This window comes from Cucumis melo, chromosome 7, assembly GCF_025177605.1.
Source record: "Cucumis melo cultivar AY chromosome 7, USDA_Cmelo_AY_1.0, whole genome shotgun sequence".
Lineage (NCBI taxonomy): Eukaryota > Viridiplantae > Streptophyta > Magnoliopsida > Cucurbitales > Cucurbitaceae > Cucumis > Cucumis melo.
This window is the reverse complement of record NC_066863.1, coordinates 21,895,186-21,915,931: the sequence shown is the minus strand read 5'-3', so window position 1 is coordinate 21,915,931 and position 20,746 is coordinate 21,895,186. Positions and strand designations below refer to the sequence as shown.

The 20,746-nt window shown below is 32.3% G+C and overlaps 3 protein-coding genes across 4 annotated transcripts; all 3 read right to left on the bottom strand.

Annotated features, from left to right (window-relative positions):
• Positions 1-5,268: 5,268 nt before the first annotated feature.
• LOC103504391 (uncharacterized) lies at positions 5,269-8,651 on the bottom strand. 2 transcript variants are annotated; one of them, XM_051087005.1, is made up of 7 exons: positions 8,519-8,651; positions 7,675-8,037; positions 6,779-7,006; positions 6,311-6,665; positions 6,092-6,219; positions 5,857-5,992; positions 5,269-5,673 (listed from the first exon to the last, which is right to left on the bottom strand). In XM_051087005.1, the coding sequence occupies exons 2-7, from the start codon at positions 8,016-8,018 to the stop codon at positions 5,434-5,436; spliced, it is 1,431 nt and encodes a 476-aa protein (XP_050942962.1). In that variant the 5' UTR covers positions 8,019-8,037; positions 8,519-8,651; the 3' UTR covers positions 5,269-5,433. The 2 variants fall into 2 exon arrangements, with proteins under 2 accessions (XP_050942962.1, XP_050942963.1); XM_051087006.1 differs by having other exon boundaries at positions 8,415-8,525.
• A 4,927-nt stretch (positions 8,652-13,578) lies between these two features.
• On the bottom strand, positions 13,579-17,027 carry LOC103492936 (protein VTE6, chloroplastic). Its single transcript, XM_008453507.3, has 5 exons — positions 16,345-17,027; positions 15,454-15,707; positions 15,057-15,180; positions 14,461-14,565; positions 13,579-14,030 (listed from the first exon to the last, which is right to left on the bottom strand). Exons 1-5 carry the CDS (start codon positions 16,714-16,716, stop codon positions 13,944-13,946), a joined length of 942 nt encoding a protein of 313 aa, XP_008451729.1. The 5' UTR covers positions 16,717-17,027; the 3' UTR covers positions 13,579-13,943.
• A 377-nt stretch (positions 17,028-17,404) lies between these two features.
• LOC103492934 (protein trichome birefringence-like 42) lies at positions 17,405-19,640 on the bottom strand. The gene is given in 6 exon segments (XM_008453506.3): positions 17,405-17,664; positions 17,666-17,728; positions 17,872-18,030; positions 18,176-18,351; positions 18,478-18,649; positions 18,966-19,640. Coding segments are annotated over 6 exon segments (1,098 nt in total). The 5' UTR covers positions 19,256-19,640; the 3' UTR covers positions 17,405-17,426.
• Positions 19,641-20,746: the final 1,106 nt, after the last annotated feature.

Here is a 20,746-nt window from a genome sequence, read left to right as displayed (position 1 = left end):
CATACATATTAATACAATCAAACAAAACAATCTTTTACAAATAGTTTAAACCAGCCAATATACCTCGTCAGATTTTGAGTTTTCATCATTAGGTACCTCAAATGTTTTGTCTCCTTCATTGATCCTTAAAAAAAGATCTTTTATAATGATCAGTTAGTATATATACTACACCTAATATTGTATTTACTTATAAAGAAACATACATCTTCCTCATATCTTGGCATTTTCGTTTTCGGTGTTTCAATAACAATGTCTGGTTTTACCTCACTCTTTTCCTCGTACACCACTATTTGTGTATCATGTAGTCATGTTAGATCATAATTTTCATTCCCTGGAAACACTGATGCTAGGAAGGATAGTCGATGGGGCTTTCATCATATCTCTCTTCAGAATCTGAAGAGTAATACTTGCCTGAGTTTTCATCCTATATCACATATACCAATTATATATTAAACACTTCCATATACAATATACTATATAAGTTTATCATGTGACAAAATAGTACATATAGTTTACCTCTCATCATCTATTACAATGGGATCATCTTTGTTTGCTTTATTGGCCTAAACCTTGATCCAAGCACTCTTTTGCTTCTACGAACCATACTTTGAACTACATATAAAAATATCGTTATCATATAAATATATACCACCAATCTGTTAACATTAACGTAGATAAAACAAAATGCATCTTTTTTCAGATGATGTTGATTTAATAGAACATAATTTCTCCCTGGAGTTTTAATAATTATGTATTGCACAAAGTACATAACGAGATGTACTTTTTTCAGTACACGAAGCATGGATTACATAGTATACTATATATTTTAAATATACCCTACAATTTTTTTAGTTCACAAATCACAGAGTTAGAGATGATGCGGTATTGCATAGTTGAAATTTTAAATTTTTACTCGTCTGCTTTAGAAGAAACCCTAATTTTTTCACAGTCAAACACAAGTTATGGAAGGAGTTCGATTTTGGTCTCATAAAATTCAAATATGTTAAATATACTGAACATACACTAACAAATCTTGTACATGACCATTAGCCCTTACTTGTCGAAATAGGGTCGAAAGTCGTTTGCTTCAGCCGTTCCGTCGAAAATCATCTTCTTTACCCTATAGATTTACACACAAAATGTTTTCCTATGCTTCAGCCGTTCTGTCGAAAATCATCTTCTTTACCCTATAGGGTCGAAAGTCATTTTGACGTTGCTGTGTTGTGATGAGCTGGTTCACATTCCTTATTTCATTTTTATATTTTTTTAATATATTATTAATAATAAAAGTGGGTAGTTTGGTCAATTGGGCTTTATATTTGTGTAAAATAGAAGCCCATTAGAATATTTCTGAAAATTTTAGTTAGTTTGGGTCCACCTTGTTATAAGGTACCCCTATTTAGGCCATAGTAGTTAAAACCCCTTTTGGTATTTACTATCGAGGATATGTGGGCTTTTTCCGTTTTCAAAATTGTTCTATACAGTGTAAATATTTTTCCAATTTGTTATATTTTTGAAAAAACCCCTTTTAGAAACGTATATAGCTAGTTTTAGTTTTTTTTTGTTTTCAATATTTTTTGTTTCAAAATTTATAAACATCTTTCCAAAAGTATTATGCATCCAACATTTGATATTTGACCAAGAAAAAAAACTATGCAAAATACAGCCGTAGAAAAATACAAAGAAAAACAAAATACATGCTATTATAGATATTCTAATAAATTATATTTTAATATTATTAGATGTTTGTAATCGTTGGAATTTATGTTTTAAAACTCGTAGTTTGTAGTTTAAATTTTATTCTATATTCAATAAAATGGTTATTGAGGACTTATTAGTGAAACTTGAATACTATAATATTGAATCCAATAAACTAAGGTCCCAATGCTATCTAATATAGACTTGAATTTTATGTAGAGATATAAACGTGGATCAAGTTCAAGTATTTACCCCAAACGATCTATAGTGTATTAATAAGGTTAGACACCTTATTATGGGGACACTATAGATATGGCATGCTTTGTACTTAGTACAAACAATGTGATCTGAATCGTTCATGTGGATACATGGAAGTGGGGGCATCCTATGTAAAGAATTTACATAATACTGGAACCATAAAATAGTCACTTTTATGTTATAACATCGTTGATTATTTAAAATTGACTATTTCGATTGTTGATGACCTAGGTAACTTAATCTTAATCTTGAGCTAATTATAAACTTCTGTTCAAATGGAATTATCCTTAGATCTACATATGTGAGGGCAGCTCAACAACGTTGGTTTAATAAGTCTCTCATTTTATGGGTAAGACCGGGCTAGATGACTAGGAACATAGGGTGCAAGATGAAATTTAATCCTTCTGCTTTAGGTCTAGGGTGGATGACTAGGGTTAGTAGATAGGTTGTTCTCTTAAGAACTGAATCCAAGTCTTGAACAAAGGGTCTCACCCTCTCATTGGCCCGAGAGGGATTCAATTTGTAGGTTTGACCTAAAACCAATTGTTCAAGAGGTAAAACAGTATTTTGATCTAGTTGAAGTTACGAACAATCTGTGAAGGATTAACTTACTGATCATGGCTATATCATATGGACACAAATATATCTATAGTGAGGGAAGTGCAACTACGAAACTTTCGTGGAATGACTCATTAGTTAACGAATGTTGATTAGCTCAGTTTAAAAGGGTCTAGCCAGTCAATCTCAGGATCGTTGGAGCCCATGATCTATATGAAATTAACTTAGAACAATAGTTGGATTAGTTCGAAAAGTTCGAATTAGATAAGGAGAAAGAAACCGACAAGTATATGTGATATAGCGGTTGGTTATCAAATAGAGATTTATGTTTAAATGTGATTAAATATTAAAAATATGAATGTGGATTCATATTTTAAAACTCGAAATTGATGGAAGTTGTCAAAGTTGAAAAAAGTCAAAATGTTGACTTTTGATTTTAAAAAGTCATACTTTGATAGGTTTTATGTTCAAATGTGATTTGAACTTTGGAAAAATGAATGTGGGTTCATGTTCGAGAGGTCAAAATTAGTCAAGACAAACAAAATGCTAAAAAAGTCAAAATGTGACTTGAAAAAGTCAAATTTTGACTAACTTGAATGGCCAAATAACTATGTTGCCCTTGGACTAAAGTTAGTGGGAAAGTCCAACGTTTTGTTGAATAATTCCATTAACACTTAGTGGGCTAGGTGTTTACATCCCCACTAAATGGTTAATGGAATGTTAAGCGTTAAGCTTTGATGAACAAATTACATGTAATTAGGTTATTTAAAGACTATTTTTCAATAGTTTGAAATTTTTGTAAAATTTTCTCATTTTGAATTATAAAATTATACCAACCTAATTTTCTTTCTTAAATCTCAAATCAAAGTTTCACCTCCAATTTTCGTCTCTCAATTTCCTTCACTTATCAGGCCTCACAATCTGGTTCTAAGTTTGGAGAATAGCAGGTAAACTCTAGTGGTAGAACGAGTTCGTGTTCACGAGAAGATTACGAGGATCGGGAAAGCTTCAAAGGTACATTTTCTATTAATCCCAATTTCGTTTAATTATGGTAATTGATTCATCTTTAATTAGGATAATTGATGCATGTTAGTTTCTAAATAATTTATATACAATTATGGTAAAATTGATCCGTAATTTCACTGTGCATGTCTACTGTTTTTCATCCGTAACCACCTTAGATTACAAACTCATCAACTAACTTCTACATCATATATTTGTCGTCCCTAACCATTTATTTTCACAAACTCTAATTAATAGAGGTCGTAAAAATCATCTATAAATATACCACAACACATAATACATGTGTTGTTTTTTATTTCTTCTTCATTATTTTTCTTTTACGTAGTTATGTTTATTTTTCTTTTCTCTCAATTTTATAACATACATAACCCTTTTTTCGGATAATTCTATATATCATGCACATGGTAAACAATTAGCCTCCTATATTTTGAGATTTATATTTAATAGATCCCTCAACTTTTCAAAATGTTTAATATATCTCCAAAATTTACATGAAAAAAAAACATAAATGGCTTTCTTTCGTGTCAATTAATGTTGAGTTAAAACGTGTTGTTATCTAATATGGTACCGAAACATCGAAAAAGCCAAGGAATTTTGTATGATGTAGATTTTAAAAATTTTCAAATATTAATGGAACAGAATTAAATTTATAATTATAAAAAATTAGAGACTAAATAAATACAATATAGGTAGTTGAATTTCTTAAATATTATGGGTCAAAATTAAATTTGTAACTACAAAAGTTTAAAAACTAAATAAAATACAAATTACATGGTTGAATAACCCTGAATTTAAATCATCGTTTATAAGACATTTAAAAATTATATTTGAAAAGAAAGAAACAATTATATGTTTAAAATTTATTATTTTTAACAAAATGGTAAGACGTAACAAACCAGCACAACGTAACATTTTAAAATAGAAACACGTAAGAAGGTGAGAATAAAATACATAACTTTTATTTGAAAGTGGTAAAAGGATAAAGATGTGACAAAAACGAAGATTTCGAAAAAGCAACACAAAAGTTGAAAATTACTTTCTAATTCTAGGTTCAATCTTAAATTAAATCTCACTTAGTTTAGTATATGTTTAAAAGGTGTTGAGATCTCTTAACCATATAGATTTTTCATAATTATATATGATAATTTGAATTATAAAAATAAGTTTAAAAATAATTGTAGGAAAAAGAAATCATTTATAAAAAAAATATTTTTCTAATTTAAAATAAGGACGATAAAATTGTTATAAAGACTTTTTATACCTAATTTTAAAAATTCAAAAGCTAAAAAGTTAAATAAAAACTTAAAACCAAATGCATACCTTTTAGGGATGAAGGTAACTTGCAAAGAAAATGAATTCAAACAGAAGATCTCATGTGCTAGTTTACTCTTTTTGGCATTTACTTGATAATTATATTTTTATCAAATCTAATTAATAATTAATATCACTACAATATTGACACAAGTATGAGTTGGTGTTCTTTTTAGATTTTGGCATATATATATTTTTTTTAATTTAAACACCTATCTTATTACTGCATTAAAATTTTTAGCTTATCAAGAAAAATAAATAGATACATATTATTTTTTCAGAGTGGAAAAATATAGTCTATAAACTATTTATGAAATTTGACACAATCATAACTATATAAAAATGTTTTAATTAAGCAAAATTCAAAATAAACAAAACTATTTTAATGTTATTAGAGATGTTTGGCTCTAAATGAAGGAGTTCCGCTAAAATATATCAATTTTATACTTTACTTCAAAACTTGTAACGTTTCTAATCTAAAATATTCATACAATTAGAGGCTTGTGAAAATCCCAAGGCACCAAAATTGACAGGGAGCTCTTTGGCACCACCAAAAGTTTATAACTTAAACCGAATTGAAAAAATTTAGAAACCAAACAGACCCAATTCGCTGACTTTCTCCTTCTCGAAGGTCTCGAAGTACTGATAAATAATTGTCACTGCAAGCAAAATTCCAGTTCCAGAACCTATTGCTCCCATGAAATCAGCCAACACGGTCAGTGCACCAATGCACATTCCTCCGAATGCTGCCGCTGTGGGTATGTAACGGTTCAACTCTTTCTGTAAGTTAGATTCACGGTGTCCAGGCATGACCATTTGTTGTTCCTGCAAATCAAAGCATTGGTAAATCAGGAATCGCTCAATTGAATGTTACTCTCTTCAATTCTTAAACTACAGTGGGCAGACTTTTTAATTCAACACTTCATTTTGTGAAATAAATAAGACCAAGGCCTGAAGGGTTTAATTTAAATATTCACTAAAAGGAAGCACACAGGATCAAAATGATACCTTCAGCTGCTTGGCCACATCTCTGGCGGAGGAACCAGAAACTTCAATCCAAGTTTTAGAGAAGAGTGCACATGCTGATAGCATGAAGACGAGATAAAACAAAGCATGGAAGGGATTGGCTGCCATATCAGCTAAGCTGTGAGAAGAAACGTCACATGTTACACAGAGAGAGAGAGAGAGAACATATGTGATAGGCAATATAGAGTACACGAGAGGGAGAAATTGAGGATATTACCTTGATGGTGGGGTAATGTAATAAGCAAGGCCACCAACAGGGACAGATTGGCCGTTTGAATACTCAGATTCCTTCCATATACCCAGAAGATTCACCAGGAAGTTCCCACTGTACTTCCTGTACAGCAACTGCAAATACAATAATTCCATGCAATCAGTTAGGAGGAGGCATTCGAAAAGTGTACATCATTTGTGCATCAAAGGAGATTAATCAATTTACCTGAGAGATGAAATAAAGGTTGGAAACAAGAGCAGAGTGAAGAATGATAGGCATGTTGGAGGTGTAGAAAAGCTTAATTGGGTAAGAACCCTGTTGTCCACGGGAGTTCTTTGACCTCACAGGCAGAACCACCCGGAATCCTTGGAAGTAGACGACAATTAAGAAGATCAAAACCGTAGCAAGCAGATTTGTCACATTCGGGAGATTCTGTCGATAGAATGCTTCCCGCAATGCACGAACCTTGTCCGTCCGGGTAATCAGCAGGTGGAATAAAGCAATGACAGCTCCTTCAAATTCAGCTCCTCGTCCACTGTTAATTGTGGTCGGACTAAATGCTTTCCAAATAATGTTCTCACTGCAGAATCCAGACAATTTTGAGAAGTTCATTAATGACAGCAACGAGAAAATATGTCAACACTTCAGTTCAATGATAAAGGATGACAGAAAGGTAGGAGAACCAGAACTTACCACATGTTCGTTGCTATGAAGAGGGAAATTCCAGATCCTAAACCATATCCCTTCTGGAGAAGCTCATCCAAGCATATGACAACAATACCGGCGAAGCACAGCTGAACAATTATAAGAATAGCATTTCCCACCCCAAGTTGGCTAACGCTACCATACATTCCGGAAAGAACATAAGCAACCGCTTCACCAACGGCTATGAGGATGCCCAGCAATTTCTGTGCACCGTTTCTGACAGTGGAAAATAATTGGAGAAAGATGTATACAAGTTAAATTAGAATGCAAAAGTGAATATAGATCAGAAAAAGAATCATACTAGCAATATGGAAACCCAAACAACAAGGAAACATTATTTCAATGCATTCACGATCAACTATAATAATAATAACTTTATGAAAAATGAAATGCTACAAACGTCATCATTGTAAGTAAATTCTTATAACAGACGTCATCGCACTAAATCAACAAGAAAAGCAGGCACAGTAATTCAAGTCATCATTGTTCAACAATACGCATAACTTAAAGAAATACACTATAGCATGCATGATGCATCGAACTTCAATTACAAACTGCAGCTTTGTAACAACTAGTTCTTCAAACAAAACATTTAATGAAATCTATGATTCTTAAAGCATTTATAAAATGTAAATTAACAAATATTAGCAAACGAAATTCTTTCAAAATAAAGAAAAGCTAATGCTGGGCACATTGAAAATGAAACATCTATGCGAAAAATTTTAAATGAATACAACAGGAGGATGCATGGTCAACACAAGTCATAAAATTGCATACCCATATCGAATAATATCTCCATCTATGAACCTCAACATTCAGCAAGCACGGTAAATCAACAAACAAATCTCGTGCGTGTGTGTCTATATAAATATATAAGAACTTACAAGAGTGCACGATCCTCCCGCACATTGTTGTCGACTTCAATAATCTTGGATCCAACGAGGAGTTGCATCACCATCCCAGATGTGACGATGGGGGTGATCCCAAGCTCCATGACGGTACCACGATTGGAAGCTAGGATAACACGCATCCAATAAAACGGATCTGCGCCCGTGGTGGAGTGAATCCCATACAGAGGAAGCTGGCTGCATACCAAGAAGATGAAAAGTGCGATGACAGTATAAATGACCTTCTCTCTGAATGGAATTTTCCGATCGGCACTCTGCACCTCAGGGAGAAACGAAAGGAATGGCCTGACCAGATGAAGGACTCTAAACCCACCTCCCATCTTCCTTATAGTCAATTATCTTGAAAAAAAACAACAAAAATCATTAAATAATACACGGAAGAACAACAAAAATTAGTAATTGTTGTAAAAGAATAACAACTTTTCTTTCTTAGTCTACTAAAACTAATTAGGCAACGACGATCAATTTGCAAATAAGAAAATTCAATTAAAAAACCAGAAACTTTCACAATTCAAAAAAGCTAATGTCGGGCACGATTGAAAATGGAAAATCTACGCGAAAAATCTTAAATGAATGCAACAGGAGGATGCATGGTAAAAAAGATTATCAAATTGGCAAGCAATATCGAATAATATATCCATCTATGAATCCCAACAATCAGCAAAAGCACGATAAATCAACAAAGAAATCGCGCGCGTGAGTCTATGAACATATACATGTAACATGCAAAAACCAAAAGAGATCCGAAATTGGAAGCGATATGAAAATGAAGGAGAAGAGAGAAGTTAATGAAAGGAAGAGCGGAGATTTAGAAACGGACCGTGTCGCAGCAAGAGGAAGAGTCAAAAGAGACGGAAAATCGTAAGGATTGGTTGAATTCGGAGGAATGAGATGAAGATCTTAAAATGGAGGTTTATAAGGCAGCCGCCTTCTTTGAATTCCAATTCCGATTGGGAAAACGGAAATATACGGTGGTGGTGACCGCGAGCCCATTAAAAAACCCTGTTCGGCCCAAATTTCAAGCTCGTTTGGGCCGGTAAGCCCAACCTATAAATAAATGTTATGTTTTAACTTCGACATAAAAGAAAAGAACTAAAAATCTTAATTATTTTAATGAAAAGACGTTACCTTATCTAATTTATTTTAAATTATCATCAAATAATATATCTTTTAATATAAAAATAATTTTCAAAATTCTCTTTCTTAATTATTCATCAGCCGCATAATTCTTACATCCTCATCTCCGTCGTCAACAGTCATTCTTCTCTGTTACATCCGTCGTCTACAATTTATCCAATTTCTCCACCAATTTGAGTACATCCTCCATCGGAAAGTTATTGAATTTCTTCATCAATTCCATCAAATTTCATTCTTCATCTACTTATATTTCGTCAATCATCGATTCTGATTCTGTTATTCACATAATCTCAATTTATTTCGTCCTTTCGTTCTCATACATCCGGTTAATTGTCTTCCTTAATTCATTATATTTTTCTATACTTCATTAAATTGTAGTATTCCTAGAACGTTTAACGATATATTCCGAAATATTTATTTATACCACTTCATATATATATAAATGCATATATTTATTACATATAGTCCCCAAGGAATATCAATTGTCTATTATGTGAATTAGTTTATATATACCCCTTCATATATATATAATAATGCGTATAAATTGAGATACAGTAATTGACGAATATGATCTGTGTGTTATGTTTTTTTAGATATATACCCCTTCTTATTTACCATAATATATATATATATGTACATCAAGTAACTGTAGAATATCATATGTTTTCTTCAAGTAAGCCCGATTGTATCACCGAAAAATTGCAACATTCTTTCAATTCTGGTACATTCAGTTTCCTTATTCACGTAATCTTATTCCTCAATCACCGATTCTGATTTCGTTCTTCACCGATTCCCAGTTTATTTCGTTTTTTTGTTATCCTCATACTTTTGGTTAGTTGTATTCCTCAATTCCTCATATTTTCCCTTACTCCATTACATTGTAGATTTCCTAAAGCATTTTAAACTTCGATTATGTAATATTACATTTAGATACATACCACTTGATATATACAATTTATAAATATATCTTGATATACAGTTTTCAAAAAATATGGTATATCAGTTCTGTTCTTTAATGTATATATACCCCTTCATATATACAATAATACATATAAATTGACATACATTTACCGAAAAATAGGATGTATGAAATTGATTTATGAATAGTATATATGAAATAATACATGGGGCTCTTGCAAATATGACAATTATAGTATCATAAATTAGGCTCATAGCACATCATTTTTACATTTGCTAAAATAGCAAAATTGAAGCCCCGCCCGCATTTTAAAAATACGAAATTACGAATCTATACGGTTGATACACCAATATATACTGTTGATACACCTGATTTGTTTTGCTGATGTACTCCTCGTACACTTTTTTTTAACTCTCTAATACTTCACTGATACATATTATTAGTTTAAAACACTTGATATGTTATTGATATACTCGATCAATTAAATACACTTGAAGCACTAAGAATGATACGCTTTATATATCGTTGATACACTTGTTATTGTTTCCTGATACACTCGATAAATTTAATACACTTAATCACTTGCTAACTTCATTAATACATATTATTAGTTTGATACACTTGACATATTGTTGATACAGTTGTTCAACTGTTTATCTACTCAATCAATTAAATACACTTTGATGTACTAAGAATGATACATTTTATTTATCATTGATACACGTTATATATCATTGATACACTTGTTATTGTTTGCTGATACACTTGATAGATTTAATACACTTAATCACTTGCTAAACTTCGTTGATATATATTATTAGTTTGAAACACTTGATATGTTTTTTGTACATTTGCTCAACTATTGATACACTTAATCAATTAAATACACTTGATGCACTAAGAATGATACACTTCATATATCGTTGATACACTTGTTTGTTTGCTAATACATTTGATAAATGTAATACACTTAATCACTTGCTAAACTTCATTGATACATATTATTAGTTTGAAACATTTGATATGTTGTTGATACACTTGCGAAACTATTGATACACTCAATTAATTAAATACACCTGATGCACTAAGCATGATACACTTTATGTATTGTCAATACAGTTGTTATGGTATGTTTACAATCTTAATAACATGTTGAACATCATTATCGCCTATAGTCAACAAATTAAAAATGAAAGTTCAATACATGACTCAATCTGAATTTCAGTATGAATCAAGTTCACAAAAGAATCAAATGATGATATCACTTCATCAACCAAAACACAATTTGTTTTGTAATCCACGTAGTAATGTTGCTCATTCCATTGACCACTCTGAAAAACAATTACTGCCAATTTAACCATAACTACAATGAACTGCAACAATTTTGAAAAAATAAAAAACACGTAGTAAGTATATCAGTCAACTAATACATATAATATAAGTATATCATACCGCTGATATAAAAAACTGATACAAATTAAAAAAAAAACAGAACCGAACGTAACTAAATAAAACCAAACTGATCTACAAAGTTCCTTTCGATAAAAGATATTAGGGACAAATAAAAGAGATGAGGAAGAACAAATCGTAGTCCGAATTTTAATAAATAATATATGAGCAATTCATAGAAATAATATTAAGGCTTCAAAAAAGGGAAAGAAATACATACATAATTCTTGTTTTCCCTGAAGAAAAAATGAGGAGACTAGGAGAAGAAGACGAGGAAAAGATGATAAAAAAAAAAGCCAGCGAAGAGGGAGAAATCTAAAAGAACGAAACTGAAGAGAGAAGAGAACGATGGTGGAGAAGAATGGTGGAAAAGAGGCAGAAGAAGACGAGGAGAAGAGAAGTAGGTGAGTAGGAGAAATGGTGAAGAAGAACGACAGAGAAGAGAAGAGAAGAAGAAAATGGAAAATGAAGGAGAACAATAAAGAAAAACGAAAGAGGAAGAGAAAACAACAGAGAAGGGCAATTTTGGAATAATGAAAAGAATAAATAAGAAATAACAACCAAAATTAAAAAGTTGCTATATTTGCAAAATTGAAAAGGTTAGTGCTAATATTGTTAAATTAGATTTTTATTGTACCACCCAATACAATTTCCCATAATACATTGTATATTTTATGAATGAAAGGTCGTGTTTTCAATTTGTTAAATTGAGTAAGAAAAAATCCAAATATGAGGAACATTACGGGAATATATGTTATGAAACGGAATAAAAAAGAACAAATCTTTGAAGGAAAAAAATACATGCTACGAAACGGAAGAAGGAAGAACAAAATTTTGAAGGAAAAAAAATATATGCTACGAAACAGAAGAATAAATAATATACGAAATAAAAAAGACTAATTATATCAAAAGAAGCAAATCAGAAGGGAAGAAGAAAGAACAATTTTTCTTTTGTAATAGAAATTGAAGAAGAATGTCGGCACCGGAATTGATAATTGTGAGAAATTAACTTTTGGTTGAACATGAAGTGAAAATATTTATTTTTTAGGATAATTAAAAATATTATTACCATATAAGATAATAAAATATACCATATTTAAATCATTCTAAAGTTAATAAATATTATATTAATAAATACAAATATATATATATTAATAATTCAGAAAGTTACAATTAATATAATAAATATGGTCGTTGATAATTAAGAAAAATATTGGTTAAGATTAATGAAATTTGGATAATAAGGTAAATTCGTCTATTCTTTTGTGAAAAATGTTAACCTATTTAGGATTTTTGTGTAATATATTAGAAATAAAGGCTCATTGTGTAATATCATATAGCAGTTTAAGCTATTTTAGTTGAAACCTCTCTAAAATAACTATCATTTTTTTAAAATTGCAAATATTAAAAAAAAAAACCTTTTTAAGAACTATCGATGATAAATCATATTACAAATATTGGTTTATACATAAAAGTCTGTGAACGATAAAAGTAGACTTTGATATATTTATAATATCTTTTTAAAATGTTGCTACATACTTAATTATTATTTTTAAAATTATTATCTATTATAATTACCTTAATAGTCATTTGAGAGATAATAATGAAGTGTATAACTGATATACTTAAAACGTGCTATTCCAGTGCCTCTAATCTTAGTCATTTATGATATTTAATGTGTTTAAATATTTATATTTGTAGGATCTTGAGTAATACAAGCATTAAGGAGTATCACGGTCATTGGAGATTAATTTAGAGCATTTATAAGCTAAAAAAAAGACATTCGATACTTCAAAAGGAAGAGAAAATAGCATAATCGAGGCAAGGGCAAAGTAATGCCCCACGATGCTAGGACTTGGCACTCTTCACACAACATTAAATCAACGCCATTTTGTTTTCCTTTTTTTTTTTTTTGGAAGATTTGAAAATAATTACTTGAATGTTTGGTTGGAGACGATAATTGTTGGATGCGTTTGAAAACTGAAAATCATAACATTTTAATAAACATAAATATATTACGTATGTATTTTTTTTATTATATCTATAGATTACTTTGGTCCTTTCGTCAATTTTGTAGGAGAGGCGAATAGTGGAGAGAGAAAACGAAATTTCCAAAAGCTGATATAACGCTAAAGAGAGAGAAGACAGGAAGTGAAGACCGAAGATTTTAAGTTAGACCTTATTGATAATTAAGGCCTTCTGACTTCATCCAGTTCGGCATGATCTCAGTCGATCTCCCTAGTAACTTCTACTTGGTCAAAACTTTTAATTTAAAAAATTGGCGTTCCCAAATGAATCAGAAGTGTCCCCGCTGGAAATATCAGTCACTTCCCTATGAACTTCAAAGAATCGAGAAATATGAAAGAGCGGTGCAATTTTTCCATAACCTATAAATACATTTATGAATGATTTGATTCTTACACTAAAAGAGAAAAGGGATATAACTAGCTACAAAGTAATTTTAGAGGTTAAAATTTATTTGAGAATCTACGGTCCCCATCTTAAAAGCCACAAATTGCCCTATAACTGCACTTCGCCCACTGCTGCTATATCCCAGTGGCCATTCTTAAGCCAAAAATTGAGTCGAAGCAATTTCTCGTGATGATTCCGAGGGTAGGACGATTGATGTTCTCATCCATCGGTTGCAGTTTTCATTTTCTTTCTCTGTCAATGGAAGGAAAATATAAGAGATCATCAACTGAACTCTTGAAGGTGAGACAATTCCATCCGTTTATGAATGTCAGTGACCAAGTATAAGTTGCTGCATCAAGACAGCTAAAATGCTGCCCATGGATATGTTGATAACATTAACAACGTCATTATTGAGCTGCACACAAAATAGGAAAGAATCAGAAGTATGTCTTCAGATCCGGGCAGATTGAAGAAGTAAAAACCATATCAATAATGGAGATAGGAGAGATGTTGTTGGCCCAGAGGGGAGAGGAAGTAGCACGATCACTGATTTAAGAAAAGTTGGACTTTTCCAACTCTAAGGGTTAATGCATTGGCCATTCTTGGTCTAGATAGTTTTTTAACACATATCTGAATGCTTTTTATCTACCTAGTCATTTTCCAGTTGCTTTAAGATTTAAATAATCAAGGCCTTCAGCCGTTGCATTTAGACATGAGCCCACCATTCGTGATGACTAAGCCAGACAATTCATGAGAGCAGGCAATGACAGTAGAAGAGATAAAGTAACAAAATGAACACAATCAAATTAAAGCAATCAGTGAGATCACAAACTTCAGTTACTTACCCACTGAAATCCTTCCTTCTCTTGAAGAACAGCACCGATGATGCTTTCACCAAGATTAGCTATCTGTGAAGCTATAACACATACAATAGCTTCAGGTGCAGTTACCTGCATCAACGTCCAAAGATAAATCTAAATGTGTCTCCAAAAATAAGATAAAGATATAATGAGGGAGAGGGCCTCATTTGAATAAGAAAGGCACCTTTAGTTAGCAAGTAGAGTTCTTAAATTATGGAAATCAAATACAGAGGTTCAATAAGATTCCTTTCCAAGCTTAAGTTCAGCTTTTTATTGAGGTTGGATGAGGAGAAAATATAGACTATCAATTTAAAAAACAAATTGATTTTTTATTTTATTTATTTTTTTTAAAAGGGGCCTACTTTAATAAAAATTGCTATCTTTTATATGATAATAAAATCAAGTCTCACTGTGCATAAAAAGTAGGAATTAGTAGTTTGGAACGAAAGGATTTGGTAGTATATCTCAGGAAAAAATAAACAAAAGGAGCAGAAACACAAGCAAAGAATGCCTAGGAAATTTCTAGCAAGACTAGAATATGAAAAGTTCATAGAGAAAAAGGGACTATAAAAAGTGATTACATCACCCAAAAGACAGCCAGCTGATGCAAGAGTGATTGCTGCTAAGAGTCCAGCAAAGGTTCCCTCGAGACTGACAGCCCCTTCTGTTCCCCGAGGAACTACCTTAAAATTTGTCACCAGGTACCTGATTATAAATGAATCATCAGTGCAACATATTGCATGTTCTCCCAAGAGGATGAAGGTTACAAACCCCCTTATATAACTAGATCTGAAAAGGTTCAAATAGATTTTACATTCCCATTTCCATGTATAATATACATTGTTCATTATAAATATAACGAAGACTAAGCAACTGGTAATTAGTGAAAAAAAAAAAGAGAAACAAAATGGAAAACTCAAAGACCAAAAGATGAGACTACTGAAACTCCAAAAGATCGAAAGTTAAAAGCAAACTTACGTAATCCGACCATAAGCCTTCCCTATTTCGCTCGAGACAGTATCACTCAATTTAGTACAGAAACTGGCAACAAAACCAAGTCGCCAAAGTTGAGAAAATGCTTCTCCCCCAACTTTATTAATCATGAGCACAGCACAAACACAACCAGCAGCACTGGATCCTATAACACTACCAGGTCCTCTTCTCCCCTTTCTCTTTTCAGCTACTCCCTGCGCCTCCTTTTGGGCCATCTTGACCTTTGTTGCAGCCGTTCCCTACGAAACAAAATTCAGCATTCAGCAGGAGTATTATTACAATTGCTGAAAGAGACTGTTCTGTAGCTTCCAGTTATCAAAGCAGATGTAAAGATTAGGGAAAAATGTACTTGTATAGGAATAAAGATTTTCTCAAACACAGAGCAAACGTGATCAAGAAAATTTTAAGAATTCATATGCGTCTCAAGTGTCGGTAAATCGTGGTTTGAGACAAGCCCTTTGAGGAAAGCGAAAATTTAATGACAAATATAAGCAATAGTAGCAGCACTACAACAACATTGAACCTCATGAGCTCTACTGACATGAAGATTCGAAGACCAGCACTTTAAGAATCAATTCACGGCAGCAATTCTAAGTATTCCATCACAAAAATCTGAACTATTTTGTTAACGAAGTGATCATCTAAGAGAAGGGTTGAAACGGAGTAGAACTATTCAATCACTATAAAAACAACAATCAATAAATAAAAACAAATAAATTAATCGAAACCACTCAGCCAGAACAAAAACATGAAAACAAATAAAACAACAAATTAAATCCAGGAAAGAAAATGGTAAATAACGAGACACCGCCAATGAATGAATCAATCAAACACAAAAGCAAAGTGGAATTGGAGAAGGAGGGGATATAGACGAACAATAACGAAGTAGGTAGCAACAAGAAGGAAACCAGAGGGCCCAAAAGCACGCCACGTGAGAGTACCAAGCAAGAAAGCAGAAGCAATGCCAGAAAGAGACAAGCCCGAGACGAGAATAGGGGAACCCAGGACGAAAATGAGGAGGTTGCTGAGAAGGGCAGACTGCCAAGTGGAGGGATTGGATTGGAGGAGATTGAAAGCACCGGATGCAAGGGTGTGAAAGCTCTGGGCTCGGACCACCATCTGGGAGGAAGGATTAGGGTTGGATTTGGGAATTAGGGGTTTAAGAGGAAGAGGTAAAAGGGGAAATTGATGGCGTTTGGGAGACAGAAGAAGGGGAAAAGGGAGAGTTGAAGAAATCATCAAAGCCATGGACCTTAAATACCGAAGAATCTGAGGGAAGAATGTGATTGAGTGTTGGTCAAGTAAATAACTGTAAGTAAGAACTAAGAAAGAAGAAGAAGAAGAGGAAGAGGAAGAAGAAGAAGATATTTTGATTTTTAAGGAGTCAAGAATCAACCGTTTCTGCTGTGCTTGCTTCTTCCAACCAGCTCAGACTTGAAGAGTGAAACTAAAATCAAGGTTAAAAATTTCCCATTTAAACAAAAAAAAAAAAAAAATATCTATATCTATGAGTATAAACTATTCAAATTAGTAAAATCAATCCTATACCAATTTTCAAATGAAAATGTAAATGAATTGTTCGTGATAGAATTAAAAGTGAAGATGAGATGTAAATTGATGTAATTGATAAAGTTTATAGTCGATTCAAATTTTAATGATATGTAAAGTGATGTTTTAATTAAATTCAAAAAAATATATAATTATTCTTATTCTTAGAATATCACCTCCAATTCTCTTAGGACTAAAATGTGGAGGATTTTATAAAATGTGAGAGATTGTGTTTGTTATATTTAACATCTAAAAACGAGTTGGAAAGAAATAACATAATTGATAAAATAATTTACTCTAAATAGATTAACAATACATAAATAAATAATTACCAACATCCTACGATAGAAGCAAAAACAGTAATAATGAAAAAAATGTAGAAGGGTGATTTTTGCAAAAAGTAAAAGGGATCAATTTTGAAATAAAGTAGCAAAAAGAATAAGATTCCAAGTATCAGGTACACCGGGAAGACACCAATGACTACAATCAAGAAGAGGGGTAGAACTGTTAGAAGTAGTGTAATTGGAAGGATGTCCATCTTTTCTTAGTTGAGTCAACAATGTGACATCAAGTAAATAGACCGGTGTGACGATGTCATTTAGTACGCTCTTCACTATGGCTTCCCCTTCAAGGCTTGGCCCTGGATGATCCTTTTATCGGTTGCTTCTCTCCTTGACAATTCTTTGTCGATATCTCTCCCCAATCATTTCCACTATAAAAAGAAATAGTAATAAATGTTGTGTTTGATTGTGAAAAATTGAAGTTTAGAAAACATCAGAAAAAACTTAAATAAAAGAATTAATAGCTAACATGTGAGTGTATATATAATCTCATAAATAATTAATCAACACTTACTCAATATGAACCGCAGAAACACCTTGGAAGAAAACAATGGTCTTTGAAGGATTAATATTGGAATCAAGCCATTTACCCCAGGTTGTCAAACCAATCTTGAAAGCTTCCATTCTATCCATTTCTTTCACCAATTTGCTTCCTACTTGGAAGAAATCCCATCTAATACAATTACAAACCAATCAATTTATTTATTTATTTACTTTTATTGGGAATCCTCTGAAAAAGATTTTTTCTATTTTTTTTTTTTTTTTTTTTTATAAAAAGGGGCAAATTGGGAATGAAGATATAAAAGAGTTTTACTTACGTTTTATAATGGCCAGTGTGAGTCCACCAATGATAAGTGTTGAAAATCAGAAAGTCAACGCTTTTCCATTCCTCTCCTCTACTAATGGAATCCAATTTTAACACTTTCCCTATTTTCTCTTCAACTAAATCCACTAGAAAACCATTTTTCAAGTACATTATTGATGTCCCATATTCCTTCACACACATATATATAACATATCCACATTTAATTACAAACTTTATACTAAATGATATAACGAAAAACAAATTTAACCATATTATATTGTTTAAAATAATTATCAAAATAATTTATATACTTACAGGAAATAAAAAGGTAGAGAGAAAATGGTTAGTGGTAAGGGTATAATTGGAATTTGGTACAGCAGTGTGAAGCATGCATGTTAATGACTGCCACATGTTATTACTCAGTGAGTCACCCACTAGCATTATCTTCTTCCCTCTGTATCTCTCTAGCAATTCTTCACCGTTGAATCTATTCATCGATTAAACAATATACGGATGATATTTATTAGTTTATAACCCATTCTAAAGATTCTCCTTTTTTTCCAAATAAGTCCTTACTTATTCCTAGTTTGTTGTAGTTATCCATTATTTTTTCTCATTGCACTATAATTATTATAGCATAAATACATTCATGATTCAACAAATTTTAAATACAGATTATTTATTTCAAATTTTCGAATTCCGTAAACAAAAACAACATACAATAATTAAAAACAAAAACGACAAAATTCAAAACCCCAAAAAAAGAAAAAGGAAATGTTGTACTTGATTGGAGAAAGGGATACCTGGGGAGGTCACAGCGGCGGGGCTGCCACCGGAACTTAAGGTAGTCGGTGTCCGGGCGACCGTTCTTCCGGCACTTAAAACCGTCACCGATGAAGGGACAATTCGACGCGTCGTAAAGTGGGTACGACGCGTCGTAAACCCAGCTCCCTTGGTAAAAAACACACGCATTATTGTTGTTCCACTGCTTAGGCTTCTGCCGCCCGGAAAAACTGTCTCCACGGCGGAGAATAATTTGCAGAAATATAAGAAAGATTACGCCGCCGCTGAACCGGCGGGCGGCTAAGGCCATGGGAGGAGGAGCTGAACAGTGAAAAAGTAGAGAGAGATGGGGGTTGAAGTTTGAAGAAGCGGGAAAAGTGGGGAATAGAAAGGGAATATAATATATATACGGATATTTATAAATAGAAGTTGCATAAGTACTAAGCTAGAAAATTAATGGATTTTTTTTTAAAATAGCACAATCAGAAAATTACAGTAGAAGCTAGAGATGTCTATTTAATCCGCAGAGTCGAGACCTTGTGGGGACCGTCCCAAACAAGATGAGGAATCTCTGAACACATGAAAAATGGGAAGAGAGATTGGAGATTATTTTTTTCTTGTTGACATATTGGGGTCAAGGATGGGGAATACATTTCCCAACCCTGATACCATCTTGCCTCAAAAGAAAAAAAATTTGTGTACCGTTGTGAAACAAGGCACAATCAAAATAAAGAAATTGAAAAATATAATATTAAAATATTAAAGTAATAATATAAATAATATATAAATAAATAATAAAATTTAAGAAATTAAGAAAATTATAAAAACTCAAAATTATTGAATTTCTCCACTTTCTTTGGAAATCTCACCAATAATGTTCACACTTACAAATCCACCGAATACTATTATTCATAGGCAATTTGGCAAACATGAGGTGGATTACATAGCCACTAAAAATAAGTATTTTGTATATACATGACATGAATGTTGATGTTTAAAGGATTGACGAGTATGACCACTAAGCACACCATAATGGTATCTATATATATTAATAGTATTTATAATAGTTTTTGTTTGAACACACGCATGCACAATGCGACCGCGCACACACAGATAAATATATATAAATAAATATATACACACATAAATATGCATACGAATACATATACATATATATTTATATTAATATTTATTTATCAAAAACAAAAAAAAAAGTTAAAAAACAAAAGTGAGGAATATTTCCCTGTGGGGAACTTGATCCACGCATAATACTTGTGGGGAATCTCCGCCCCGTTCCCCGTGGGGAAATTCTTGGGGATACAGAATGGGATAAGGGGGTGGGGACAAGGACGGAGAGTGAAATTCCCGTCCCTGCCCCGCCCCGTGGACATCTCTAGTACATACCAAAAAGTTTTAGCGATTTTGTAAAAGCCCAAAAGTGCATACGAAATACAAAAAAAGCCCACCATAAAATGCAATAAACCTAAATAACATAAGATTTTCTTACTAAAAGCCGACTCATTTTTCCTTTGACGCACAAAAATTCAACGACAACTCTATTATTCTCTTATTCTTTATACATTATAAGCAAACAACTCTGTGACAACGCAAGAATATTGATCACTTGTTTGACTAGTTGTAGGGAGATATAGTTTTCTCCAAGATCGATCTCCGCGTAGGTTACCATTAGTTGAGAATAAAAGACGTTGACATCCCTAAGGTTGTCTTTTACTTGAGATATGGGCATTACGGGTTCATTGTAATGTCGTTTGACTTGACTAATGCTCCTGCAGTGTTTATG